Below are 27,266 nucleotides of genomic sequence, written 5' to 3' on the forward strand. Positions count from 1 at the left end.
GAGGGCTGGGGCGGGCGGAATTCTCCGTCGGCCACCCACCGCTCGGCAGTCTCCTAGCCTCTAACGGCCTCGCCGTCTAGGTTCGGGGTCGCTTGGCCCGTCACCCCTCGAGCCCTGATGCCGGGGCTCGTCCGCCCCCTCGAGGGACCCGCCGCCGGGGTGCGATCCCGCCAGGTCTAGGCAGGCGGAATCTATCCAGCCCGGCGCATCGCCCTTTGGTGGCGGGGGAGCCGTCCGGCCCAGTTCAGGCCTCGGCCTCCCTCGCGTCTCTCCCCCGCATCGCTCTGTGCGGCGCCGCGGCCGGAGGTGGCGCTCTGTGCGCCCAGCGGATCCCGGCGCGGGAGGCTCAGACTCCCGGGTGCCTCATGAGCGGCTCTTTTCTTTTCCTTGCCTTCCACCCCCTCGAGTTCCCGGCTCAGGCCGCCGCCCGGCTTTCCACGAGGCAGCGGGGACTTGGAGGATGAGGGGTCCCAGGGTGGGGACGAGGCACGCTGCAGCCCCCTCCTCCGACCTGGGCGCTCTCCCCTCGCGGACTGTGGGTGGAGGTTCCTCAGTCAGACGCCCCAGGCATCGGATTCTGGGCGGGGGCGCGTGGCAGCCGCCAGGTGAGTGCCCCAGACGCGCCCCTAAACCCGCCCCACCTCTCACCAGAGACTCACTCCCCCTCCTTTTATGGAGAGGGGGAGGCAGGGGCCCATGATCCAAACCGTGGAAAGAGGCCGGAGCGCCGGGGCGGGGGGCGGGAGGCGGGGGCCGGCTCGCTTTTGCCCTTTTTGGCGTAGCAGTTCTGGGCGCTGCCCTCTGCCGCCGCTGGGGCCCGAGAGAGGCGAGCCGGCGACGGCGGCACTTCGGCGGCGGCCTCCTCCCCTCCCCGTCCGGTGCTGCAGGATTGCAGCTGGCACTGGAGGGTGGGCAAGCTCGAGGGAGGGGCGCGCGGGGAGCCCCGGCGGCTGTGCTCGGGGCCGGGAGCGGGGCCTTGATGGATTTTACTGCCTGCGTGAGCGCGTGTGTGTGCTCACTGCGGCGGCGGCGGCGGCGGCCGGGCCCTGCCCGGCCCGTGCGGCCCCCGCACGCTTCCGAGGTGCGGGTCCGGGGCCCGGAATCCGGGGGAGGCGAGGGGGAGGGGGCGGGGGAGGGGCGCGGCGGCGGCGGCGCTATAACCCCCTCCCCGCCGCCGGCCGGCTCCACACGCGCGCCCTGCGGAGCCCGCACAACTCCGGCGAGCCGGGCCTGCCCGCGCCTCCTCCTCCTCTCCTGCCGGCGGCGGCGGCGGCGGCGGCGGCGCCGGCTCGGCCCTGCGCCCGCCCTCAGGCCCGCGCGGCGAGGCCCCGGGCGGGCGGCGGCTGTCAGGCGGAGCGGCCGCGGGCTCTGCCCGGCTCGGGCCGGCGGAGGGCGGAGCGCGGCGCCGGAGCCGAGGGCGCGCCGCGGAGGGGCGCACGCAGGCCGCCGGGCCGCGCCGTGCTGGGCCGCGCCGTGCCCGGCCGGGCGGCGGCGACTAGAGGAGGCCGGAGGCGAGCGCGGGGCCGGCGGCGGGCGCGCAGGGCCTCCCGCAGCCCGCAGGGAGAGCGCGAGCCCGCGCCGGGCCTGGCCGGGTGTCCAGACAGGTGATGGGTGGTGCGGCGGCAGCGGCTCCAGCCTCGCTCCGGGGTCCCTTTCGGGGCTGACGCCCGCAAATATGCAGAATTACCGGCCTGGTCGCTCCTAGAGCCAGCGCCGGGGAGCGAGCGCGGCGGCGGCCAGCACCGGGAACGCACCAAGGAAGAGGCCCAGCCCCCGCCCTCCGCCCCTTCCGTCCCCACCCCCTACCCGGCGGCCCAGGAGGCTCCCGGCGCGGCGGGCGCGGCGAGCGCGCACTCCCTGCTCCTCCTCCTCGGTGGCGCTGCCTGCCTCTCCGCACTCGCTGCTCGCGCCTGGCGCGCTCCGTCGGCTCCCTGCTCTCCGCGCCACCCTCCTCCGGGCCGCGCTCCCTAAGGGATGGTACTGAATTTCGCCGCCACAGGAGCCCGGCTGGAGCGCCCGCCCCGCGGCCTCGCCACCCCGCCGAGCCGCCAGCGCCTCGGGACGCGATGAGGACCTGGGCTTGTTTGCTGCTCCTCGGCTGCGGATACCTCGCCAGTGCCCTGGCCGAGGTGGGTGCCACCCCCGCGCCCCGTCCTCTCTCCGACTCCCCCTGCGCACGCCCCCTGCGGCCGCTCGCGGGCCGAGGAGCCCGGGCTCTGGGGCTCTGCAGAGCGCATTTTGATTTCTGCTAGCGTGGTCGATTTTTAAATTTTCCCAACTGGGTTCTATTTTCTGCCATGCCTAAGTGTGTCTGGTGAGTTTCCAGCGTGTTGCGTCGCTCTGCCGTGGAGGGACGGAGTGGCGGCTGGGTGGACGAGTGGGGAGAAACTTCGGGGGGCGCGGGCTCCTCTCCGAGGAGGGAAACCCGGGGCGCGGCGGACAAGGCAGCATCGGGGTGCGGGGAGCGCGGAAGGGGGTGTGTGTGTGTGAGCCAGCGGAGTCAGGGAAGGTAGAAGAGCCGCCGAGAAACAGGTAGGGGCGGTTGCGGCGGGAGCCCCCGGCAGGCAGGGTGGCCAGCGCGGAGCCGCAGACCCGGGTTCCCGGTCCCCACGCCCGGAGGGGCGGCTGGGCCAGCGCAGTCCCGCCCGCCCTGGGCCTGCTTACAGGTGGCTGAGCGAGGCGAGCCGGGGCTGGGCCAGGCGCCCTCGCCCTCCCACCAGCCGCGTCCCCACCCCCAGCCCCCAATCTCGAATTCCGAATCCCCGGGAGCTCTGCTGTGATGAATGACTTTCTACACCCCGTCGTGGGAACTTAGTGCTTGAGACCCCCCAGCTACCTCCGACTCCCTTTAAAAATCAGGAAGGAGCGGGGTTGGCGGTGGGGGGGTGCGGTGGGGGGGGGGGGAGGCCGAGTGGTGGGGGTGGTCTGGGCGGGGACCCGGAGCTGTGAGAGGTAGATGTTTAACCCTTAAGTTCCCTGGCAGCCCCTCCCAGCCGCGGCTGGATTTGGGGCGTCTTAGTCGGCGCTAGGGCCGCGGCTGGGCCGGAGCCCGGGGTGGGGCGAGTGTGTGAGTGTGTGTGCGTGCGCGTGTTTGCAGACGAGAGACCCTCTCCCCCGCAGGTTCGGCCCGGGATTCTGGGTGTGAAATTTAAGCCCCAGGGTAGATTAAAGTGTTAGGGCTGCCGTGACTTTCGTCGCCCATCCGTGACGCATTTCAACTTGATCTTCCTAGATGTTGATTTCACTGTTAGATCAGCAACTCCCTGGGCCCCTCTCTGCCCCAGACCTCTTGTAACCGACACCCCGGGGCGGAGGGGCCGAGTGGTTTTTGTTTTTTTTTTTTAATTTAATGGTGGGGAGCGCTTTCTTTTTGCAAAGGGCAGACATGGCTGGGGACGGAGAAATGGGGGTCTCACCCAGCCCCACCCCGGCCTCAGGCTCCAGGGCCCGGGCTGGGGGTCGGGCGGCCTGCGTGCGAGGCGCCCGCGCGCGCTGGGGCGGGGCAACCTCGGGCCGGGGACCAGGCGCTCTGGGCGGCCCGGGGCGCTGACCGTGTTGCTCTGCTTGCAGGAAGCCGAGATCCCCCGCGAGGTCATTGAGAGGCTGGCGTACAGTCAGATACACAGCATCCGGGACCTCCAGCGGCTCCTGGAGATAGACTCCGTAGGTAAATCGCGCCCCTTCCCTCGGCGCGCGGGGAGGGCGCGGGCGGCGGGCAGGCGGGCAGGCGGTATGTGCGCCCCGCGCCGCCTCCCGCGTTCGGGCCGGGCCGGGCGCCGAGCAGGAGCGCACCGAAAGGTCAGAATCCAATCCCGGGCCATAAAAGCCCAGGCGGATGAGTCAGGAGTTTCTCTTCCAATCACCACTTTCTCTCCCGGCTGCGGCCGAGGGCTGCTCGCTCGCCCAGGGATTGTTTTTGCACTTAAGGAAAATGCCCAGTGTGTCACAGAAAGTTCAGCCGCATAGAGGGCGCCGGCGCCCCGGCCAGGTGTGCGGCCCGGGGCCTGCCCGAGGGAGCCGGCCCAGGCCCTGGGCGCCGGTCGGGCAGGCGTGCACCGGTGCCCCCCCCCCGCCCCGGCAGGGCCCCTTTGTCATCACTGCGAACTTGCCCCGCTCCTGACGTGGGGCTGGGCCTTTGTGGTTGTAGGAGGCCCGTGTCTTTCTGTTTTCATGAGCCAATAAAAAGGCGCGCCTTGGACACATCTGCTGTTTGGGGACTATTTTGGGGCTCCCCCTCAGGCTCTGGAGCTGAGCCACTTTAGAAAACAGTTTCTTCCACAAGAGGACCCTGAAGCTCTTTTGAGTGTCAGTGGCAGGGTTGGACTGGCCCCAGGTGGGCAAAGGTGGTGAGGGACCCAGGTTGGCTGGGCAGGGAGCCTGATGATGTTGGGTGACTGCGCTTGGGTGTGGACCAGAGGAAGGCCCTTCCTACAGGACAGGGATTCTGGCCCACATTTTTGTGGCAGGAACGCCAATGTGAGTTAGCTAGGGAGATACTCATATCGGAAAACTTACTGTTGACTGGATAAAAAGAGGTCCCAAATGAACTTGTCAGATGGAGCAACTAAAGTCAGTAGGAGTTGGTTGGAAGAATTTTACGTGAAATGAAGATTTTTCTCTCACTGCAAACTACTCTGAAAAAGGGGGGCGGCGGGGGAATTAAGTAAAATCACATGGTCTAGTCATTTGGAAATTTGTACCTAATTATGGTGGTGGAGAGGCCTGAACTATTTTCATTTCATGCCAAAACCATTTTCTAGCAAGGGCGATGGTTTCTGTAGTTTCTTGACCCAGGAAATCCTTTGGCTGATCCTTATCAGGAAGGGGGTAGAATTTCACTTGGAGATCACAGTTGGGCCGGGGGGGATTTTGATCTGGTTCCTTGATGTGTAACCCTGGGGGAAAGGATTTGGCTGTGGTTAGCCGAGGAAAACACTTGCCTGCATTCTGCTGCTCCCTGATGGATTTGGGAAAGTGGGGAGACTGGCTCCCAGAGAGGTTTTTTTCTGGCTGGCAGAAGCGAGGCCTGGGAAAGGCTGGGCCTCCTTGCAGGACCAGCTTTGGTTTGCCATTGGGAAATGGGCCATTCACTTTCTGCTGGGACCATTCTTATTCTGGTCTCCGCAGCCCCGCCTCTCCCCACCCCCCACCCATGAATGCTTTTAGCATTGCAGCTCTGGGGTCATGCTGATAGCATTCCTGACCTGGGGGCTTCTGGGTCCACCGCCTCCTTGGAGGGTCCAAACAGAAAAAGTAAGGGTGCACCAGCCGGTTCTCCAGGCTGGTTTCAAATTGCCCCCTTATAAAAGCCCCCGGGAGCCCGGCTCCCTCCTGCCCCAGGGGGTGGAGAGAGTGGATCGCCTCCCCCCGTCACCCCCCCCCACCCCGGTCAGAAGATCTGGGGTCTGAGAGTGGGACTCCTAGTGCCTGGGAAACTTTGGGGTGAGAACATTGGAGGGGCCCCAGGGTCTCCCTTGCTCAGCAGCCGTGCCCCTCTGGGACCCTTTGTGATACAAACCCCAAAGTGGGTCTCCTTCATCCTGGTTAGTCCCCCTTTCACAGATATGGAAGCTCTGACCTGAGCTGTTTGCTTCTATAGCTTGTTTTGCGGGGTTGGGGGGGTGTCTTTTCCCCGATTTCTGTTTCTATCCAACGTGAAGAGTAGAAATGGAGCTGGCTGCTAGGAAAGGTTGCAAACAGCTGTGGGGTCATTTCTTGGAGGATTAAGCTGCCCCGCAGGCCCAGGACTCCCCACCAGGTCCAGTCAGAGGCCGGTCTGGGATCAGTGAGGATGGGGCTGGGTGCGGAGGAGACCCGTTGTTCTGGGTGTCCTTACTCTTCTTTGTAACTCTAAAGGGGGCTCTTCCAGGCTGACGCCCAGGAAGCAGGAAAGAGGCTCCTTTAACAGAGTGGCTCCTCCCGAGTGGGCGGGGCTGTGTGATTGGCAGGTGGGGGCGTGGCCTCCTCCCAGTAGCCGGACCCTGTTCCCATTTTACAGGTGAGAAGCTGTGCTGGAGGCCCCGAGGCGGTGGATTCCTGTGCCAGCGCCTGCGAGTTGCAAGCGTGCACGAGGACCGGGCAGTTGGTTTTTCACGTGTGGCCTTTGGGTGGAGAGACCAGCATGTGGTCTTCGAATGGCCAGTAGCGTGAAGTTTGTGGCCTGTGTGTCGGGTGTGCTGAGAGCAGGCCATTCAGCAGAGCCGTGGCGGGAGCTGGGAGCTTTGTTCTCTGAGCAGCCTGGCCCGGCGCCCGTGGTCATTGAGTAACTGATACATAAATATCCCATCTCGGCTATTAACGCTCCTCAAGGACGGATGGCTGCAGGACGGCTCCCCATCCTTTGGACACGTGTGCATAACAGACAAAAGGGAAAACCGTTGATTAACTGTTCTGAGAGCAGTTTTAGGGCATGATTCACGCGTGGCCTTCTCCTGGGAGTCCCCACTAGTTGCATCTCGACCTGCGTAAATCAGAGGGCTGCCTCCGCGTCAGCGGGTCCGAGCTGCGTTTCCAGACCACCCATCTCGATGGGGCAGTGGATGAGCTTGTCTGACCGGGAGCTCTCTCTCTACTCCTGACTGAGATCGAGTCCCTGGTTCAGGTTTCAGGACAGTTGACGGACTGGGAGGAGGCTGTGTCTTCTCTGCTTATTTGGGGGCGAGAGGCCTGGGCGGAAGGCGGTCTGGGTCTGGCCACGGGCCCCTGGGGTCTCCTGCCGGCCGTCGGCCTTGCTCGTCCTTCCACGTCTCAGGCCTCAGTTTCCTCCGAGGTGAAGAAGTGGCAGCACCTACTGCACACAGGGTGCCGTGACATCCCAGGAGGCGGCTGTCGCCTGGCTAGAGTGAGGCGCGGGAGTGCAGCCCGGGTTGCTGCCGTTCCATTTTCTCTTAGAAGCTCAGGATGGACCAGCTGCTTCTGGGTTTGGCGATGGCAAGATGGCCACCACCAGGACATGACTCATAATGTCACTTTTTCATGAAAAAATGTTTCTTGTAACAGTTGGTTGATGGGAAATTCTTACTGCATGAGTAGTTCTGTTCTGATCTTATTTTGGGTCTCAAAAAAAATTAGTGGCAGTGGAACATTGAGTCATTTTGAGGGAAGAGCTGGGTTCTCCTGGACGCCGGCATTCAAGGCAGGCATGTCTTCTGCATTCCCAGCGCGTTTGCCCCGTTCGTGCTCCATTTCCCATGAGTGCAGGTTCCAGACTTGTGGGTGTGTGGACAGTCACCAAGGCCTAGGTGGGCCGGGCACCGAGGAGGGGGCCTCTGGTCTGAGCTGGTGGCCAGGACACCACTGGAGCTTCTTGGGGTGGGGGGGTGGCAAGAGGGGGAAATCTTTGTGCAGCTGCTGACTATTGGGGCGTGCCTTCTCGGGACCTGTTGCCCCTGGGTATCTATGGGGGAGGCAGCGACGGAGGGGAGAAGTGGGAAGATCCCCCAGTGGGTCTGGAGGCCAGGGTGGGGAGGCCAAGTGTGACCCACTTCATCCAGGTGCAGGCGCTGTCCTTGGGCTGGGTCAGGCCAGATGGCAGGTGGCAGGACTGTGTCCCTTGCACCCCCTTTCTGGGGTCCCTGGGGACAGAGAGGGTGGTGGTGTGCATACCGAGGGGACTGTAGCCAGTCCGGGGGACTAGGCCCAGCTGTGACCTTGGCTCTGAGGCCACTGCTCTGCAGGTCTTAGATACTTGGATGGCAAAGCACTTTGCTTCCTGAAAGCTGCGTCCCCCCGACAGGCACCCAGACTCCTGACTCCCCGCTCCCGGTTCTCGTGTCCTCTTCCTTGCAGTGGGCCAAGTTCAGGGACTAGTGGGGTCTGGCTGAGGCCCAGTCTGGCCTTGCTTCCGACACCCCTCGAAGGCCAGGATGCTCATCGAGGGTTGGTTTAAGTGAGGGCGGTGGGGGAGGGAGACACGTGCAGTGCACGAGTCGCGGCAGCAGCCTCTGCTGGTCCTCGGTCCAGCCCGCTGTCCAAGGTCCCCTGTCCAGCTGGGAGCAGCAGGCCTGTTGGCTCTGGTCTCCTGGGCAGGGAGGGCTGGCCTCGGGTGCCTCCCTACCTGGTTCAGCCCTCACCTGCGCTTCCTTGAGGAGGAGCCATGGGGCAGGCTGGCTGCAGCCCCCTCCCCACTGGCCTGCAGCTGCGGCTTCGGCTTCGGCTTCGTGGTGACGTGCAGCAGGGGCAACGTGTGTCGGGGACCTCGTGTCAGCTGCGCGGGGGTGGGTGGGACATTGTTGGCAGTTGGGAGTCTCATCCTGTGCACATCTTGAAGCCCCCCTTGTGGGTGTGGAGGCACCCCGTCCGGTCTGGGGAGGGACGTGCGGCTGGACAGACCCTGTGTGCCCAGGTGTGGGCGGCTGGTCGCTATCTCCTGTTTCTACCTGCAGGGGCCGAGGAGCCTTTGGAGACCAGCCTGAGAGCCCACGGGGGCCATGGCGCCAAGCATGCGCCGGAGAAGCGGCCTGTGCCCATTCGGAGGAAAAGAAGCATCGGTGAGCCCCAGGACTGCTGGGGCGGTGAGGGGCTGCGGGAGGGGCTCTGGGGCCTGCCCTCTCCCCCATTCCCCCAACCGTGGCCTCGGGGGATCCGTCCCTTCTCTTCTCTGTAAGACAAAGGCACAGCCCGCTCAGGGCCCCCCGCGCGCGCGCGCGCGTCCCTCTTCCCTGCTGCAGCCCGCCTGCTCACTGCTGCAGGCCTGGCCTGGGCCGAGAGTTTCCAGGAGGGGGGAGCCGTCATAAATTCCTGAAGTGCCCGGTCTTGTTGGGGCCTGCGCTGGAGACAGCCTCGCTGGAAGACGGGTTGTGTTTGATTTCCAGTTCGTAGCGTGGAGCACCCCGTGCTCCCAGCTGCGCCGCAGAGCAGTGGGTACAGCCGTGCTGGGCCTGGCGGGCCCTTCCCAGGGCCCCCAGCCCGCTCAGGCCTGGCCCCCCGGCCCCCGCGCAGGGTTTGTTCCCTCTCGCAGAGCACCCCTGGGTCTGCCTGGTCCCTTTAGGAGTGACTAGCTGGTGGGGGTCTCCTGGGGCCCCAGGCTCAGCCTTGAGGGAAGATCTTGCCCCAGGGGCGCAGCTGGGGGGGGGTGTGTGTGACCACCCACTCCCTTGCCACCTGGGGGTCCCGACTGCTGCCCATCCCCCGTGTGACCTTGGGCACGTGACTCCCTCTGTCCGAGCTTTATTTCTTCCAAGGATATGGATTTTATAGCTTGTACCTTTGGGCGTGGTGTGTGGGTAAGTGATCCCTAGCTGAGGCCAGCGGGCCCTCCCCAGGTGACGTTTGCCGTTGTCAACATATATTCCGGTCTCCAAGGCCAGGTGCTCTGGTAGGGCTGCAGGATCCTCGATGGAGGCCTGTCCTGCTCCAGATGAAGGGGGTGCCTGTGAGCAGAGCGCACAGGACTGAAGGTCCCTGTCCCTGGCTCCGCCTCTGGCCCTGCCTGGCTGGGCTCCCCAGGCCGCTGTGAGTGGAGCCCCTTCCCCCGCTGGGTCGGCCAGACCCCCAGCACCCAGCCCTCTTGATTTGGTGCCTTGTGCCTAGAGGCCACTGAGGATGCACGTGCAGGAGGAGGGGGCCCTCAGGAGGCGGGGGCATCTGAGAGACCGCCCCCCCCCCACCCCCCTGCCCCCTGGCACTGGGGTGAAGGCGGTCGTCCCTGCTGGCTGCAGGGGTTGTGTGAGCCCCCGGGGTGTTGGGGGATTTCCAGCCCTCCGCCCCCAGGGTGGCCTCCCCGCAGCCCCCTTCCCCGGGGTCTCCCCTCCCGGCCCTCAAGCCCCTGCTCATCTTTGGGCCAGTCGGGTGCACCTGTTGGGGGCTGGGGTCTTTCTGCCTCTGCTGGGCCGGGGGCTGTGTGACAGGTCCTGTTGGAGACAGCTGTGGCCCATGGGGGTGCTCCTGCCTGGGCCCCTGGGAGCTGCTGCAGCCCTGGGGCTTCCAGAACATTCACCGGGCTCTTGCCTCTGCAGAGGAAGCCATCCCCGCGGTCTGCAAGACCAGGACGGTCATTTACGAGATACCTCGGAGCCAGGTGGACCCCACGTCTGCCAACTTTCTGATCTGGCCCCCGTGCGTGGAGGTGAAGCGCTGTACCGGCTGCTGCAACACCAGCAGCGTCAAGTGCCAGCCGTCCCGCGTCCACCACCGGAGTGTCAAGGTGAGCCCACGTGTCCCCCGGCCCCGGGGCAGCCCCACCCAGCTGGGCGGCCAGGCGTGCTGGTGAGCTGGAGGACGCTCCCGTGTCTCTGACAGGCACACCGAGGCCGGGGGGCGGAGCCGGGGCTTGGGTCCGGGTCGGTCACGCGAAACAAGTTCGGATCTTGTGACGCAGTTGTTTGCCTCACTAACGGGTCTTGCGAGGTGTCCAGCCACTTAGCTGGGAGCTGCCTGACTTCTCCTCCAGGCCCTGGAGAGGTCTCGCGGGCACTTTAGTGGGGGCCGTGGTGCACGGCAAGGGGCTGGTGGTCCCCTCAGGGCCTCACCCTGCTGGAGACGGGCAGGGAGCGCTGGGGTGGGACCCGGTGTGGGGGGAGGCTGGGGGTCGGGGGCAGGCTGACTTCCTCTGCGGCTCAGGCCGAGGGGCCAGGCGCACTGCCTGCGGTGCTGGGCCTCCGTCCCCGTCTGAAATCTGGGAGGGTGCCCCCGTTCCACTGGACGTGCGTGTCAGTGGAGTGCTAGCCAGAAGGGACCTTCTGGGGGTGCTGAGGTCCTGGGGGCCAGGCCCCTCCCCTGTTGCGGGTAGGTGTACTCTTGCTCGGAGACCCACAGGCTCCATGGCTTGGGCTGGATGTCTTTGCCGCCCGCCTGGGGCCCCTGGGAGCCAGCACATGGCCAGTGCTTGCCATGAAGCCCTCTCCCAGGCAGGGGGCTGGCCGTGATGACCTCTAAGGGCAGCACCGGGGGCATGCAGAAAGGTCAGGCTCACATGACACGTCCAGGGGCTCCTCCGCTGAGTCCTGGGGGAAAATTCTGCTTCCTTGGGTCACTGGGCAGCCCGATTGGGGTCTGGCTTTTGGCCCGATGGCTGGAAGCCTGTCTCGGCCTTGGCTTGCTCCCCTCTGGCTGCACTTGCCTCTTCTGTGGAATGGGTCTGAGGCACTGGGACTCAGTCTCTGGGACTGTGAAATGGGGGCAGCTGGCCTTGCTATTTGGAGGCAAGGTTCCCTGCTTCTGGGTGTCAGTCTTTCTGTTTTCAAAAGGGCAGGGTTGGAGGGAGGCTTCTAGGCTGTCTCCTGGCTTCTCCGAAGTGTGGCTGAGGCTGGAGAGTTCTGGGGGGGGGTCCCTGTCTAGAGGAGGGGCTGCTCCCCCACCCCCGGAAGCTGGCTCTGGGTGGGTCATGATCCCGTGTGACCCTGGGGGCGTGGACTTGGCACCTTCCACGTGGAGCAGCCCCGCCCCCTCTCAGCTGGGCCTACAGTGGCGGGGGGTCCATTTTTCCCGGAATGAGGCCTTCGGTTGTGGGGTGCAGTAGAATTCATTTCTCCGCCGGGAATTATTTCAGATCCCCTGTGGGTCAGTGAGTCCAGGCCTGTCGAGTTGGCCGCTGGCCCCCGAGTGAGGTGCGGGGTTAAGGACCCTGTAGGTGGCACGTGAGAAGCACTTTAGACTTGTAACTGGGGCTTGACTTGACCTTGGGGACTTGTCCTCTGCGTGCTTTGGGTGTGGAGTAAGCAAATTCCACGGCCTGCTGCCCCACGGTCTCAGGCGGGCGCTCCCCTTGGGGCCGAGTTGCCCCTGGAGTGCTTGCCTGGGGCGCCGGCTTCCGCCTCAGGGCTCCAGACTCGGGCGGTAGGGCCCCCAGCCCAGCACTGCGTCCCTGCTTTCCCCGCCGCTGCCTCTTCCTCAGTTAAAGGAGGAAACAGGGGTCTAACCGCCCTGCCTGTGGGGTCTCTGCTGCCAGCCCGGCCAGCCTGCCTCTGCTTCCTTGGGTCTGGGGGTCGTCGCTTGTGGCGTGTTGGACGGGTCTTGTGAGCCCCAGAAGCTGGGTAACTGAGGTCTTTCTCTCTTGGGCATGGGGGTGGGGTGCCCAAGATTAGACTGTCCTGCAGGTGGGCTCTGGGGCCTGTCCTTAGGGCATGAGACAGGGGCTTGGAGGCACAGGGGAGTGGGAATGGAGTGGGGCTCTCTGCTCGTGGGCTCCAGCCTTTGGGGATCCCCCACTGCTCCCACTCCTGCTTCCCGCGGTGTGAGGACCAGGGCGTGTCCGGTCCTGGGATGGGCATTAACCCCGCCTCTCTGCCCTGGTACACGCTGAGGGCGGGTGGGTGTGCAGAGCTCCTTGGGCATCCTGGCGGCACGGCGGGTGAGGATGGGTGGTCCCTCTCTGCTTGGGCACAGGCCCGACCGGCTTGGGGCGGGTGGGGCAGCCAGCCCGGGGCTTCCCCCGGGCCCCCGTCTGCCCAGGGGGCCCAGTCCTGCAGCCAAGGGCCGGCTGCCCTCCTCAGACCCGGCCCCCTTCCTCCGTCTCCCTCTTCAGGCAAGGCGTCCCCTCCCTGCCTACCCATCCAAAGGTTGGCAGGAAAACATCCGGCCCCAGACACTGGGGGTTCTGGCAGAGAGGAGACAGAGGTCAGTGGGAACAGGAGGCCCATTGTGGAGGCTGGCCTGGCCCCCCAGCCTGGCCAGGAACCGTTCCTGTTCCATTCGGGGTTGAGGCCGAGCAGGGAGGGGGCCCCTGGGAACCCCAGGCTGGGTGTGGTGTGATGGCTGCTGGGGGTCGGTAGGGACGACACGCTCCTGGTCGTTCACGGACGGAGGCGCCCCTTACTGAAGGGAGATAACGGTGAGGCCGGGAGTGGTTGCCCTCCTGAGGCCCAGGTGGCCGAACCGTGCAAGGTGTCCTCGGCTGAAGGCAGCCCCCAGGCCCTGGGTCAGGACATGCTGGGGTCGATGGCCCGCCCCCCAGCTCCCCAGCTCCCCACCATGACCTCCATGAGGCTTTTTGTGCCCACAGCTCACTGGCGGCCTTGGACCTCCAGGGCCTGCCCTCGGGGTGGCATCTGGAGCGGACCCTGGCGCCCCTGCAGACCCTCCAGCGTTGCCAGGTGGGCAGGGGTCCCGGGGGCCGACTTCCCTGCCCTCTGCTCAGCATGATCAGCGCTTGGTGCCTGCCCCACAGTGCGGACCCCGGCATGGGCTGGCAGTGGGTCAGGGCGAAGGAGCAGCTCTGAGTAGCCATGTCCCCACCTACGGGCGAGCCTCCAGACCCTCACACGTTGGACGTTTGGGGCTGCATTTGGTTTCAGGGCAGCCCGTGGGCCAGGCCTCCAGAAGCTTGGGCCCAGCTCTGTGGTCATGTCCAGGGTGGTTGTCTGCAGCTCTGCTTTGCTAGACCTCAGGCTTCTGGAAGGTGGGTCTGGCATGTCCACCTGGGATGTCCAGTATGGGCCTCTGCACCCAGTATTGGACTGGGGGGTTGCTTTGGGTGGGAGGTCCCAGCTGGGGCCCCATTAGCCATTGCTGTTTGGGGAGCTAGTTTGGGGCTTTGGGGAGAAAGCAGTGGCAGTGACAGTGAGTCTCAGATAAAGCGCTCCTGAGTCCCTCCCCTCTGGTGGGTAGGGATGCCCTATGCTTGCCCGGGGTTGGGGGGGGCCCTAACGGGTCAGGGAGGCCAGCACCTCAGAAGGTGGACATGCCTCTGGGGCCCTGCCCATCAGCCTCAGGCCCTGGAGCTGGTCGCTTTCTCTGTGCCACTGTGACCCCTAAGCCGGGCCTGGAGAAAGATCACCTGCCTGTGAGCCAGGTCGAGGTCCGTTGGCCATGACCCCAGGAGTCGGCCGTGGAGCCCCGGAGCCCTCACCTGATAGACTCAGGGTGTCCCCCGGCTAAGCGGTGAGCTCAGGGCCTCTGCCGGTTCCAAGTCCAGGCCTCCTTCCAGCGAAACAAGCCCTGTTCATGCTGCCTCAGTTTCCCCGTCTGTAAAACAAGCCGCTGCTGTGCCCTCTCAGGGTAGCTGAGTGTCGTAGGCCTGGCACGTGGGGTTCAGCAGATGCTGGTGTTTATTCTGGACGGCACTCTGATAATCTGGGGGGTCCCCTGCAGGGCGTGGCTCTCCCTGGCCCTCCTGGGAGCGTCCTGCCTCATAGCAGCCCAGCTGGGGGGGCCAGTGAGCGGCAGGAACTCCTCAAGGCCCTGCTTGGAAGGGTGACGGCATTGCTGGATGGTGTCTCCGGTGGGTCTGCTCTGGGAACACGCGGGTGGGGTGTTCATGACACAGCAGCTCCGTGGCGGGGAATCTGAATGTCAGGTTTTTCAGGTGCAGCCCAGGCTCCCAAGACAAACAGCGGGAAGGAGGGGAGGGATGTGGGGCCCCAATAGGCTCCAGTATGGGTCTGGGGGCCGAGGCAATGGGATGGGGTCCCAAGGATGTCAGCGTCTTGATCTGTGGCCTTGGCTATTGTGCAGGACGCTTTTGAGAATTTAATACTCACAGCGTGTTCTTGGGGGAAAAAATGTAGCCATTTCCTGGCCAGACAGAGGTGCCAGACCGGCCTGGAATCCTTGCATACCCAGAAGCAGGTGCAACCATAAATTCCTGTTTGTTTTTCTTTGATAAGAAAAATAAGATTTTTCTCTAAAGACTTGAGCAGCTGGTGTCGTGTGTCCTTCACCAAGGGGCCCACGCGGGGCAGCGCGGCCGGACCGTGCACTGGTCCCATGGCCGGTCTGTCTGGTGGGTGGCAAGCCCGCCCCCCCTGCCTGGGGGCCTGGGTCCTCGTACCTGCCCCGCAGAGGAAACCAGGGGAGGTGCCCAGAAGGTGTAGCCAAGTGGCCACGCCGGGCCTGGACGGGCCTCCGGGCCAGCTCGTGTGTGGGGTGGGCGGCCTTGTCGCCAGGGTGCAAGGCCGACCCCACTGCACGGGGGTCTCCCATCTTCTGGCCTCCAGGCTCTTTGTGAAGGACTGTCCCTGGGCTGGGGGCTTCTGCTCGTGGCCCGGGGTCCCGTTCACTTTGGCCAGCTCTGGACCACGAGCCAGGCTTCCCCGGGGCCTCCATGTGCCCAGGGTGAACGCTGGGTGGGCTCTGCTCCCTTCCTGCCTGTCTCCCGGGAGAACAGCGAGGGGTGGAGTGGGTGTCCCTGAGGGCCGTCCCGGGAATTGGGACCCGGGCAAGGCTGCAGGGCTGGGCCCGGCCCCACGTCAGGTGGCCGAGGGGTTCTCGTCTGGAGTCTATGACAGGCCAGAATCCGCATCCAGACCGACAGCCTCCCTGTGAGCCCTCAGGAGGGAGGGTGACACCCGAGCCGCACACCATGAGCGGCGGCCCTGTTCCTCAGCCGCTGATAGTCAAGTACACGTTGTCCCAGACGTCCCTAAAACGTGGGCGCAGACACCTTCCTTCACCCAGAGCTCCCACCTTGAGTGCATCCCTTTGGGCCTTCTCCCGGCGTGTGTGAGCCCTTTAGGTTTATTTTAAGTTAAAATAGGACCAGGGACTTCCCTGGTGGTCCAGTAGCTAAGACTCTGTGCTCCCAATGTAGGGGGCCTGGGTTCGATCCCTGGTCAGGGAACTAGATCCCACATGCTGCAACTAAGAGTTCACATGCTGCAACTAAAAGATCCTGCATGCTGCAGCTAAGACGCAGGCGCAGCCAAATAAGTAAATAAATATTAAACAAAAAGTAGGACCAAACCACAAATGCTGCACCGAAGCTCATTGTTTTCTCCCCGATAGCCCTGCTTCTCCCACTGGGAGGAGGTCAGAGGTCAGAGGTCGGGCTGCTCGCACCCCGGGTGGGTCCCGGCACATCCCCCCTCCCAGGGCTGCGTGCCGCTTGTCCATAGCAGGCTGCTGTCTCGGCAGGTGGCCAAGGTGGAGTACGTCAGGAAGAAGCCAAAGTTAAAAGAGGTGCAGGTGCGGCTGGAGGAGCACTTGGAGTGCACGTGCACGAGCGCCAGCCCGAGCCCCGACCACCGGGAAGAGGAGGCGGGTAAGGGGCACCGTCCTGATGGTGCAGTGGAGGGTCCGGAGCCTGGCTTCTGCAGCCACGTCCGGTGGGCTCGGTGGGTGGGTAGGGCGGGGGAGGCGGGATCGGGGGCTGTAGCCAAGGCCCGTTTGCTAAGCTGCCCTCGTGGCCTGGGACCTGCTGGGGAGGGAGAGAGGTCTGGCCGCTGTGCGGGTCAAGCCAGCCGCCCAGCTGGTGGGGTGAGTGGGTGAGATGTGGCCGAGGAAGGGCCCTGTCCCCGGCGGGTGGTGGGCGCTGGCCACAGCGTTGCCAGTCAGGGTCCTGGCCTCCCCCGGGGCAGACTTTGCCCAGAGCAGCCCGGCGTTGTGACCGCCGTGTTGGGCCAGCTTGAGGGGACCAGGAAGTGTCTCCGTGCCAGCGCCATCGAGTTGTTTTACAGAAAGACAAACACCCCAGGTATTTACGGCTTCAGTTTCCACCCCACAGCCCTCCCTTAGGCCCTCTCACCCTCCCTGCCCTTCTGTCAACAGGAAGGCGTAGGGAGTCAGGTAAAAAACGGAAAAGAAAAAGGTTAAAACCCACCTAACGCGGTCAACCAGGTAGGAGCCGGCCGCCGGCCATGCCGCAGTCCTGGGGTGGGAGGCGCAGCGACTGATCACTCAGCGAATCACCCCGAAGGCGAGGACGCGCCCTGATTGGCCTTGATCCATCTGCGAGCTTCTGCTGTCTGGCTGGGCTGCGGGTCTCCGCATTCCCGTCCCCAACCCCTCCCCTCCCGCTGCTCGGGACACCTGGCCCACGGCTCCCTCCTGCTCCGGGGCCCCTGCTCTGGCTTTGGTCCTTGTTGATTGGGGAGGCAAAGGCATCACACAAGCGGAGTGATCTGGGTTCCCTGAGCAGCAGTGGGGTAGCTCTGACTTTACTCGCTGGGATCACCTCGGACAGGTTACCCACTTCCTTTGGCAGATGAAAAAACTGAGGCTTAGAGGGATTACAGATGAGGATTGTTGAAGGCTGAGTAGATCCTGTCTGAAAATGCTTTGTAAACATATAGGGCTGTTGGCTACTGTGATAGCAGTTGTGTTTGGCTGCTAATAACATGCCAGAAACAAGGGTTGAGATAAGGTAGGGAGACCAGAGCATGTATGGCAGTCTCAAGGTATCGTCAGGGACCCACTTCTTTCCAGGACTGGTGGTGTCCATCCTCAGAGTTGCCTCATGGCCCGAGATGGCTGCCAAAGCTCCAGAAATCACATTACACTCCAGGCCTGGAAGAAAGATTATGGTGGAGATAATGGTGAAAGGACCCAGTGACTTTTGCTTTGATCTCATTGGCCACCCCTCTGCTGTAAGGGGCCCTGGGAAAAGTGGTCTTTCAGAGGGGCTTCCCAGGAGAAAGTGGTTGTGGGCAACCATGGAGGAGGCAGTTTTAAGCCTTCCTGGTCCTTCGTGTTGGCCTGCCTGGCTCTGCAGAGCCTGGTCCTTGCTTCTGGGCATGTGGGAGCCCATGGCATCCAAAGCAAATAGTTGTGAGAGGAATTCTTGGAGACAGGTGCCCGGGAGCCCAGGCTCCAGCTGAGTGATGTGTGACTGCAGAACGCTGCCAGGTCGGGAGCTTCTGAGGCCCGCAGGTCACGTCCGTTCAGGAGGATCCTCTGGGGGAGGAAAGGTCCACGTGGACAGATCTTGAAGCAGCCCCAAAACGACTGCTCAGCCTTGGCTTTTGGGTCCCCAGGCTGTGGTGCAGGGGCTGGTTTTATACCTGCCTGTGCTGCCAAGTTTATGACCACTGGGCTTAGCCTCCATGGGCCAGCTGATGACTGATACCCCAAAGGGAGGGGCAGGCGTCCCTGCCTCCCTGCTAGCATTCAGGCTGTGGGCACGTGGTGGTACAAGTGTTGGGATGAGCAACAGACAGGCGACGTAGGGTGGGGAAGAGCTGCTCTTAGCTCAGCTCAGTGTAGCTCTGCCTGGTCACAGAGACCCCTCTGTCTTGCTGGTGGCATCCATCCTCAGGGTTGCCTCATGGCCCAAGATGGCTGCAGGAGCTCCAGAAATCACATCAAGCTGTAGGCTGGAAGAAAGAAGAAGGTGAGGAGACAGGCATAAGAACCTTTCTGGGCCTCAGTTTTCCCTATCTGTACAATGGGAGAATGGGGTTTGCTATGAAGCTGTGTTCTGTGAGATCCCAAGAGCCTAGTCCCAATTCTGGTCAGGATGTTACAGAAAGGGTAATGAGGCATATTTGATTTGAAAAATTTAATAAAAGCTCTGAATCCTACGACTTGCCACGAGGCGTGTGTGTGTGTGTGCGTGCGTGTGTGTGCGTGCACACCCCTGATTGGCTTAAATGTTTCACACAGTCGACGTCACGCAGCGGTGTGTGTGCTCGTGGCCTCTCAGCGTCTGTCTCTCCCCTCTGCCTGCAGATGTGAGGTGAGGATCAGCCAGCAGCCCTTTTCCGGGACACGGATGTACATGGCGTGTTACATTCCTGAACCTACTATGTACGGTGCTTATTGCCAGCGTGGTCTTTGTTCTCCTCCGTGAAAACTGTCTCCATGCACACTCTGGAGAACAAAGAGACAGTATACGTTGTTTATGTGACATCAAAGCAAGTATTGTAGCACTCGGTGAAACAATAAGAAGCTTCCTTGTCAAAAAAAAGAGAGCAAACAAAACCACGAAACATGACAAACAAAACTCACTCACAAAAATATCTAAACATTTGCTGGAATGGAGGGACGCCCCGAGGGATGGAAGTGACAGACGTCTCGGCAGACTGGATCTCTTTCCAGGGTGGTCACAGGTGCTTTGGCCAAGGACACAGAGCCTGCTTTCTGAAGGCTGCGATCGGATGCCGCCGGGCTCTGCAGGGGCACGCAGGAGCCAGGAATGTCTCGGAAACCACATCTCCTTGCTGTAGTGTTTAAGTCTATACAGAAACCTTCCTGAGAGCCTTAAGTGGATTTTTTTTTACACCATAAAGTGATTATTAAGCTTTCCTTTTTACTCTTTGCCTAGCTTTTTTTTTTTCTTTTTCTTTTTTTTTTTTAATTATCTCTTGGATGACATTTACACCGATAACACCAGGCTGCAGTAACAGTCAGGACGGTGGGACGGTACCTTTCCTAGCAGGATGCAAACAAATGAGATGTATTAAAATAAACATGGTATACCCACCTATGCATCATTTCCTAAATGTTTCTGGCTCTACGTGTTTCTTCCTTGCCCCATTTTACTCACTTTTTAATTTAAGCCATTTCGAGAGAACTGCGTGAACCAATCACATGCCGTCCCCGAGCCTCTTTCCCCGAGTCCCTCCCACCTGCTGCGGCCAGGCCTGGGGATGTGGCTTTCCAGAGTGGCTGCCCAGGGTTGCTCCCTGCTGCTGCCGCTGGTGTTTGGACAGAACCTAAACTCTTTATTTTTGGTAAGATGTTACGCTTTACGTGTATTCAACAGAAATTATGTGTGTGTGTTGTTTTTTTTGATTTTGTCTTTTTGTAAAGGTGAAGTTTGTATTTTTGTCTAATATTACCAGTTTTATACACCTGAGAGCCTGCCATGTTTTTTTTTTGAACCAAAAGGAAAAAAACAAACCCACTAACAAAATGCATATATGTGAAAAGCATTTGTGGCCACGTTTTTCTAGTTGCGTAGCCGAGTCCATGCCCTGTCTGTCACATGGCCCGTGGCCCGTGGCCCGGATGCTGGAGCTCCCGGGTGATGACTGGGAGATGACAGCGTCCTGGGCTGGCCCGTGATCCCAGACCTGCCCTTGGGATTCCAGAACCTACGGGAACCGGCCAAAGGAGCTGTCCTGCTGGCGCACGTGGCCTCGCGGAGACGGAGCCGTGCATCCCCTCAGACGCCAAGTGGACTAGGAAGAATTGATCCCACAGAGTGTGTTGACTGCGGTATCTGTGCGTGGGCCAGTGGACATGGCCAGCCTTACGTCGCCCACGGCCTACTGCTCCCGTCCTCATCGCCTCAGGGCTCGTGTGACCGTCAGGATCCCTCTGTTGCCATGGGGTCATCATCTCTGGTGATTGTGTCCCCGGGGTTCACCTGTTCACGGAGATTCTGTAAAGGAGCATCTTCAGCGCATCTGCACGGTGTGGTCTTGGCTGCAGCGTGACGCCTTTCGGCGAGAGCGCGTGGGTGCGGGGGTGGGCGCAGGTGGCGTGGCCCCTGGCCCCCCACAGGGGAGCGCCCCCTGTGCAGGTTCCGTGAGGGGTGCCCGCTGCTTCCGGCCCCGTGGCTGGCGTCCTGGGGCTGCGCCGTGCTCGACGCTGTGCTGCGGATACGTGTCTGATGCTAGATGTGTAAACATGTGATCTGTGTATTTACGTCCCGTGAGATGCTGCGAACACTGCTCAGATTTTCTTTCTTTGTGCAAAGCCATCTGATGAATGGTCTGTCCATTAAAGCGATGGCGCAGAAAGGCCTGGTGTGCTTTTGGGGAGGAGGAATGTCCCAGAAGGGGAGGGGGGCCTTGGCGCTGGTGCTGGAGGATGTCGGTGGGGGGGCTGTCACCGTGTCACACAGAACGGAGGGTCTCGGGCCAGCTCCCCGTTCCCAGATGATGGCAGAAGGCCCTGCGGCCTCGGCTCTGGTGTCTGCCCGGCGCCCATCCAGTCCGAGGACTCCTGAGGGCCCCAGGCGAGCCTACCTGCCCCCCGATCAACCACTGAGGGGTTCAGGTGGCCCCCTCGGCTGGTTCGGCTCCCTTGTCCCATGCCTGTGTGGGTGGAATTCCACTGGGTGCACTAGACAGTGGGGAGGAGAGCTTCCTCTAAGCAATCGGGGTGCCATTCAAAGATGTGGCTATACAGTGGGGTGCTGGGTGGAGCCTTAACCTGGGCCCCCAAAGCAGAGCCCGAGAAGGGCTGGGGGGCAGAAAGCTTATTGGAGGGGGAATCCAGGGGTGAAATTGTGCAGCGGGGAGATGGGCTTCATCTGGGGGGCCTGTCAGAGCCGTCTACCCAGGTTGTGCAGACGATGCATGGAGCTCCTGCAAGGTCCCTCCTGGGGCCTCGCCGGAGGTGGGCAGGAGGTCGGGGGATGCCTGCGTGGGGCTGAGTCGGAGAGCTGGGGGGTGCTGTGGACACAGGGCTGTCTGTGGCAGCCCCAACAAACCCACGAGTGCAGGGCTGTGCCCGCAACTCGGGGACGCGTCCTGCACCCTCCCGGCCACCTGTCACCCGCACTTTCTAGCGCGCCCACCTCTGTGCCACCCCAGCCCCCTGCCCTCCAGAGAAGTGGCATCCCGTCCTTCCCCACCCCCGTCCTCTCTGAGAATGAAGCATGAAGCCTGGGGTGGGCCTTGGGCCCTGCCTGGCTGGGAGGTACCCCCCGGCCTCTCCTCTGTGCTCTCTGCGGGCCTCATGACCCCCCCCCCCCAGGCCTCGCCAGCTCTGTTCATTCCATGGGGTACAAACTGCAGCTGAGTCTTGGGGCCCAGACTGGGCGGGGCGGCCCAGGTGAAGGAGCCAGCGTTTCTGGGGCTCGGTGACAGCCATCGTCCCGTGGGGCCCCTGGCCTGGGAAGCAGAGTGAATGCCCTGAGCACCCCCAGGCTGGGGAGGGCTATTTATCAAGAGGTCTGTCTTCAGACCCTTCCCGGGCACTCGTGGGGGGGCAGCTGGAGGTGGAGTGTGGGAACAGGCTCTGCTGGGCTCTTCCCCGCCTGGGACCACCTGGCAGTGTGGCCCTCGGTGTCTCACCGTGTGATCTTGGGCGACCTTGCCGTGTGACCTTGGATGCTTTACCATGTGACCTTGGGCATCTCACCATGGGACCTTGGGCGACCTTGCCATGTGACCTTGGCAGGTCACTTCCCCACTCTTGGCTGGACGGCTGTGCTGGTCTCTGTGGTGAACGTAAGGGCTTGGCCCAGAGCGGACCCTCCAGAAGGAGCCATGGAGCCCTCTACACGGAGGAGGGGCGAGGGAGAAGCTGGTCCTCGGACCAGGGGGGCAGCCCGCCGTGCCCCGCTCCGGGTCCTTCCTTCCCGGCGCCAGGAGGCTTCCCTCCCGCCCTGCGGGGCTGAGCCCCTCCAGGCCTCGGGCCACCTGCTCTGCTCACGGCTCCTTCCTGGGTGTTTCTCCTCACCAGCCTGGGACCCTGGGAGGCAGGGCTGGGGTCTGAGTCTTCTCTGGGTCCCTGAGCGCCCCTAAAGCGGGCAGCAGGCTGTTTGCTCAGAGCCCATCCCTATGTCCCTGGGGCCCTGGACCTCAGGTCGGTCATGGCTACACTGAGGGAGGAGCCCTGGGTCACCCCTGGGGTGGAGGCCAGGGCCCAGCCTGGCCTTGGGGGTGTCAGCAGCGGGCAGGAGCTGGCCGTCACCCCGCGGCCCCCGCACCCCCATGACCGGCTGGAATCCACCCCCAGCCCCTTTGGGGTCCGGGGATGCAAAGCCTGTGGCTTCTGCAGAATAAAGCAGCGACTGTTCCAACCGGGCCCTTCAGCTGCCAAAAATGTGGAGTGTTCGCTGTCTGGCCTCCGGCCTGCCGATCGGGGGGCGGCCGTCCTGGGAGGACTGCGCACCGGACACCGTCCCTGTGCGCGCCGGCCGAGGCCCCTGCCCGGCGCACTCCGGTGGTGAAGCACCCCCAGCCCGCCCCTCTGGCCCCGCGGCCCTCGCTGGCACCTGTCTCTGGTGGGCCGGCCACCTTGGGGCTCCACCAGGCGCTGCCCTGCCTGGAAGTCCCCTTGTGGCTCTGGTGTGTAGGGTGTAAGGACAGTTGCAAACTCTTCTCCAGGCGGAGGACACACTGCAGGGCCCAGGCTTGGCGGGGGAGCCGCTGCCAGATAGCTCTCCCAAGGGGCCTGGCCCCCATCACCCTCACCTGGGGACCCTGGGCCCTCATCCTGCCCGCCTGGGGGCGAGGAACCCAGAGCGTGCAGCGGGCAGGCCCCCGCCTGGCGGTCAGTCCTCCTTCTCAGCACTTCCAGGCTCCGGGCGGCCATGCCCTCTGCAGGCTGCGGAGGCCCAGCGGAGGGCCCGGCGGAGAGGCTGGCTCAGAGCCCCATGCCGGCTCCTCCTGCTGCACCTCTGAGATGCTGGTCTCGGGCCGTGCGCGGGCCTGGTGGGTGCCATCCTGTGGCAGCTCGGGGTGCCTGGCGCCTTCCCTGGGTGTCTTGAGTGGGGGCCTCTCCCGGGGCCGGCTGGGCACAGGTGCCGGGACCCTGGCCCTTTCTTTCTGTCTCGCTGCCCCCAGGTCCTTCCCAGTCCGTGTTCAGTCCTGCAGGCCCTCAGGGAGGGTGGGTGGGTATCCCCGTCACAGCCCCCGGACCCCGCCGGGCCCCAGGTGTCCTTGGATGCTCATGGAGAGGTTGTGGGCCTTCCCTACAGCTGCATTTCCGGAGAGAAAGAGGCGGCTGCAGGCTTGCCAGGACCTGTGTTCCCAGAGGGGCGCTGCCACCTGGAGCGGGAGGCCTGCCGCCTCGTCAAGACAGAGGCTCAGCTCGGCACCACAGCCCACCTGCAAACTCTCCCTGACCCCAGAGCCACCGTCCCTTCCTCTGCCCGTCCGAGGCCCTCCGCCCTGTCCCCGCCGCCCCCCCACCCCGACCCCGGCACAGCCGGAATCAGGAGCCCGGGTCACCCACCCAGACTTCCTCCTTCCGGGGTGGATGGGCGGAAAAGCCAAACCCCGAATTTTAGATGCCAAGGGCAGTGGCTGTGGCTGCTGGGTCTCTAGAGGTTCGTTTGTTCATTCACTCATTCATTCATTCCTGTCCCAGCAGAGTGTACAGCGGGGCAGCCCCCTGAGGTGTCAGAGAGGGAGGTCAGTGACCTCACACAGGCCCCCTCTCTTTTTGGCACTGTTGTCAGTGGAATTGTTTTCTTAACTTAATTTTTGGATTGTTCGTTGCTGGTGAGTATTGATCAACATGCAGTTGGTTTTTATGTGTCGATCCTGCAGCCTTGCTGCTTTGTTTTTAGCCCTAATGTTTGCGTGGGTCTTGGCATTTTCTATGTACAAGATCGTGTCACCTTCAGATAGGAGTAGCTGACTGCTTTCTTCTCAATCTGGATGTGTTTTATTTCTTTTTCTTGTTGGATTGCCCTGGCGAGAACCTCCAGTACAGTGGGGAGAAGTGGGGGAGCAGACATTGTTATCTTGCTCCTGATCTTAGGGGGAAAGTTTTAAGTTTTTCTCCATTGAATATGGTGCCAGCCGTGGGTTCCGTCCAGGGTGAGGAAGTTCCCTTCTGTTTCTAGTTTGCTGAGTGTTTATCATGAAAGGGTGTTGGATTTTTTCTGAGTGATCCTTTTTCCACATCAGCTGAGATGATCATATGTTTTTCTTTATCCTATTAATATAGTGCATATATATATATATATATATAAAACGTTGACTGATTTTGGTATGTTGAACCAGACTTGCATTCCTGGGATAAATCCACCTGGTCATAGGGTATAATCATTATTTTTATATGTTGTTGGATTTGGTTTGCTAATATTTTGTTGAAGATTTTTACGTCTCTACATAAAGATAGTGGTCTGTGTTTTCTTGTGATGTCTTTGGTTTTAGTATCAACACATACAAATAATGATTCTATGAGAGTGAGTTCCTTCCTCTTATATTTTTTGGAAGAGTTTGTGAAGCACTGGTGTTAATTCTTTTTAAAAATATTTGGTAGAATTCACTAGTGAATCCATCTGGGCCTGGCCTTCTCTTGTAGAAAGATTGTGATCATGAATTCAATCTCTTTCCTTGTTATAGACCTTCATTTTTCTTGGAGTCATTTCTTTTTGAGTCAGTTTTGGTAATTTTTCCATTTCATCTAGGTTATCTAATTCTTAGCACACAATTGTCTAGAGTGTTCCCTTATAATTCTCTTTCTTTCTGTAAGGTTAGTAGTAATGTTCCCTTTTTTCATTTCTGATTTTAGTAATTTAAATCTTTTTTTCTTGGTCAGCGTAGCTGAAGTTTCATCAATTTTGTTGATCTTTTCAAAGAAACAATTTTTGCCTCTGTTAATAATCTCAATATTTATTTCCCCTCTAATCTTGATTCTTTCATTCCTCTGCTTGTTTTGGGTTGATTTTGCCGTTGTTCCAGTTTCTTAAAATGGAAGATTAAGTTATTGATTTGAGATCTCTCTTTTTTCCTGTAACATAGGGGTCTGCAGTTGTAAATTTCCCTTTAAGCACTGCATTAGCTGCATCTCCAGAGTTTTGGTGTGTGTGTTTGCATTTCCATTCACCTCAAAGTATTTTCTAGTTTCCCTTGAATACTCCTGTATGTACTTCTATCTATCTTTTCTCTCTGCTCATGAGAAGAGCACCTCCCCAGGTTCCTAAATAGTCTTCAAAACCATGATTTCTGCTGGCTTCCCAGGAGTGCACCTGGCTGAGACCGCCGTCTCACAGGTCCTTCTGTGGCCTTCTCCCTCCAGGCTCTGGCTCCTGGGTGCAAAATCTTTCTAGAAGTGGAAGCACACATTTAAAGGTCTGTCACATCTTGCAATCCCCCCAGCAGCGTGTGGGCACTCCAGCACCCCTCTCACAGAGGCCATGGGGGCTGCACAAGCACATAGAGACAGACCCTCCTGCAGAGAAAGGAGGTGCCAGGCTGTGCGTCTAGCGTGGTGAGACGTCCCATGACCGGTCATTGCCCCAGGACGGGCCCCACTCGGCCTCAGCGGGGAAGCACCCCAGCCGACCTAGACCGTGTTGTGCATCCCAGCAGCTCTGCCTTCTAGGTTGAAACTTTTGCCTTCGTCGAGGGGCTCGAATAAATAGTGTCACAGTTCAGCACAAGGCAGAGAGCCCCGGGCTTAGAGCAGGTCTGGGGAGGCTGTACGGGGGGCGGGGGGGGCTTGACCCTGAGCAAGGCATCCCCTCTCTGGGCCTGAGCCCCAGCCCTGGAGGGCCCCCTGGGGTATTGTCCCGTGCTGATGGGGCTGTGTTTGCAGAATATTTGTAGGTTAAGGAGAGCTTTCTCAGGGCGTCCCCCTGGGCATCTTAAGGGCCTCCGGGCCAGGTTTTCTCACGTGAAGTAGACCCTCCTAGATGGGGAAATGGGGACAGGGACCACACGCTGGGGAACAAACTGCAAAGACGTCACCTGCCAGAGCAGGCCCTCCCCCTGCCGCTCCTTCCTCCCTCCCTTCCCCCTCCTTCCTCCCTCCCCCTCCCCCTCCTTCCTCCCTCCCCCTCTTCTCTCCCCCCTCCACCCCCTTCATTTTTTTGGAGCCCATCAGTGCCTGGGGCTGCACTGGGATTGCAGCTACCTTGGGAAGGCCCTGGGGGCAGAGGGTTCTGTTTACCTAGTACTGGTGGCGGGGGCGGTTTGGCAAACAGCCCTCGGCTCCAGGCCTGCCTGTTGGCCTGGGTGGTGTCCAGGGGCCCCTCGGCCTGCATACCTTCCTCCCCCCTGACCGACCTGCGGTGACCCTGAACAAAGGAAGTCCCTAAAGCTAACTTCCACAGGCTGCACGTGGGGACCGGTCAGGGGCTCCTCGGAAGTCACACCCTCTCCCGCTCCGGCTCCTTAGAGGGGGCGTGAGGAATGTGCTGAGACCCCAGGGTGAGCCAGCTGGGTCTAGGGCCAGAGAGGGAAAGTGACCTGTCTGAGGAAACACAGCAACACCACAGGTTCCTCCTGTGGCTGCAGGACCCCTGGGAACCAACCATCTCCAGGGCCCCAGACCTCCCCTGACAACACCTGGTGGCTGGGGGCCCCAGCACTACCAGGGGGAGGAGGGGACAGTGGGGGGACAGACCCGCTTTCCGAGGTGGCTGGGCTCCTGTCCAAATTCACAACAGCCTGAGAAACACCCTCCGGAAAAAAGCAGCCCAATCAGCATCTCGCGTGTTTGAAAAATTCTGGCATTTTCCCCCTCAAAATCTGTCCTAGTTATGCTTGAGATCTCCTGACCCCAGAATACTTTTATTTATGACAGAAAATTCATCTCCATGGCAACGCCTTAGGAAGCTGCAGGCTCGAGATTATACTTCCCAAGCAATGAAGACAGTAAATGGATTTCTCACAAAACAGCAAACAGCGACTCCATTCCGCACCAGCCGCTGGGCGGTCTGGGGGGGACTAGGGGGAGGGTCCGGGAGGGACCTGGGGGGTGAGGGAGGAAGCCTTGCACGGAGCAGCCAGCACTCACCCTCCATCCTGAGCAAACACAGCCCAGGGCTGCCTGAGGCCTAAGGGCAGGCCTCCCCCACCCCAGGCGCCAGACTCTCCCCGCCAGCCACCTGCGAGGTGACGTCTGTGCCTCATCTTCCTCGCCTGGTCAGCGGGCACGGGATGGGAAGACCGCTCTCAGACGCTCTCTCTGCAGCCCTGCTGTGCACCTGTGCTCCCAGGTCAGCCCGGATTCCACAGCGAGGGAGAAAGCACGGG

The 27,266-nt window shown here is 61.6% G+C and overlaps 1 protein-coding gene across 8 annotated transcripts; it reads left to right on the forward strand.

Annotated features, from left to right (window-relative positions):
- The first annotated feature begins 491 nt into the window (after nt 1–491).
- Nucleotides 492–20,339, forward strand: PDGFA (platelet derived growth factor subunit A). Of its 8 annotated transcripts, none has more exons than XM_059898602.1 (8): nt 492–605; nt 2,000–2,129; nt 3,571–3,667; nt 8,385–8,489; nt 9,957–10,144; nt 15,790–15,916; nt 16,423–16,491; nt 18,322–20,339. In XM_059898602.1, exons 2-7 carry the CDS (start codon nt 2,067–2,069, stop codon nt 16,476–16,478), a joined length of 636 nt encoding a protein of 211 aa, XP_059754585.1. In that variant the 5' UTR covers nt 492–605; nt 2,000–2,066; the 3' UTR covers nt 16,479–16,491; nt 18,322–20,339. The 8 variants fall into 8 exon arrangements, 6 of the variants coding, with proteins under 6 accessions (XP_059754585.1, XP_059754584.1, XP_059754582.1 ...); XM_059898601.1 differs by lacking the exon at nt 492–605 and adding an exon at nt 826–908; XR_009497747.1 differs by lacking the exons at nt 492–605; nt 3,571–3,667 and adding exons at nt 965–1,081; nt 17,873–17,983.
- Nucleotides 20,340–27,266: the final 6,927 nt, after the last annotated feature.

The sequence above is a fragment of the Balaenoptera ricei genome, chromosome 15 (assembly GCF_028023285.1).
Source record: "Balaenoptera ricei isolate mBalRic1 chromosome 15, mBalRic1.hap2, whole genome shotgun sequence".
NCBI classification, from domain to species: Eukaryota; Metazoa; Chordata; class Mammalia; order Artiodactyla; family Balaenopteridae; genus Balaenoptera; species Balaenoptera ricei.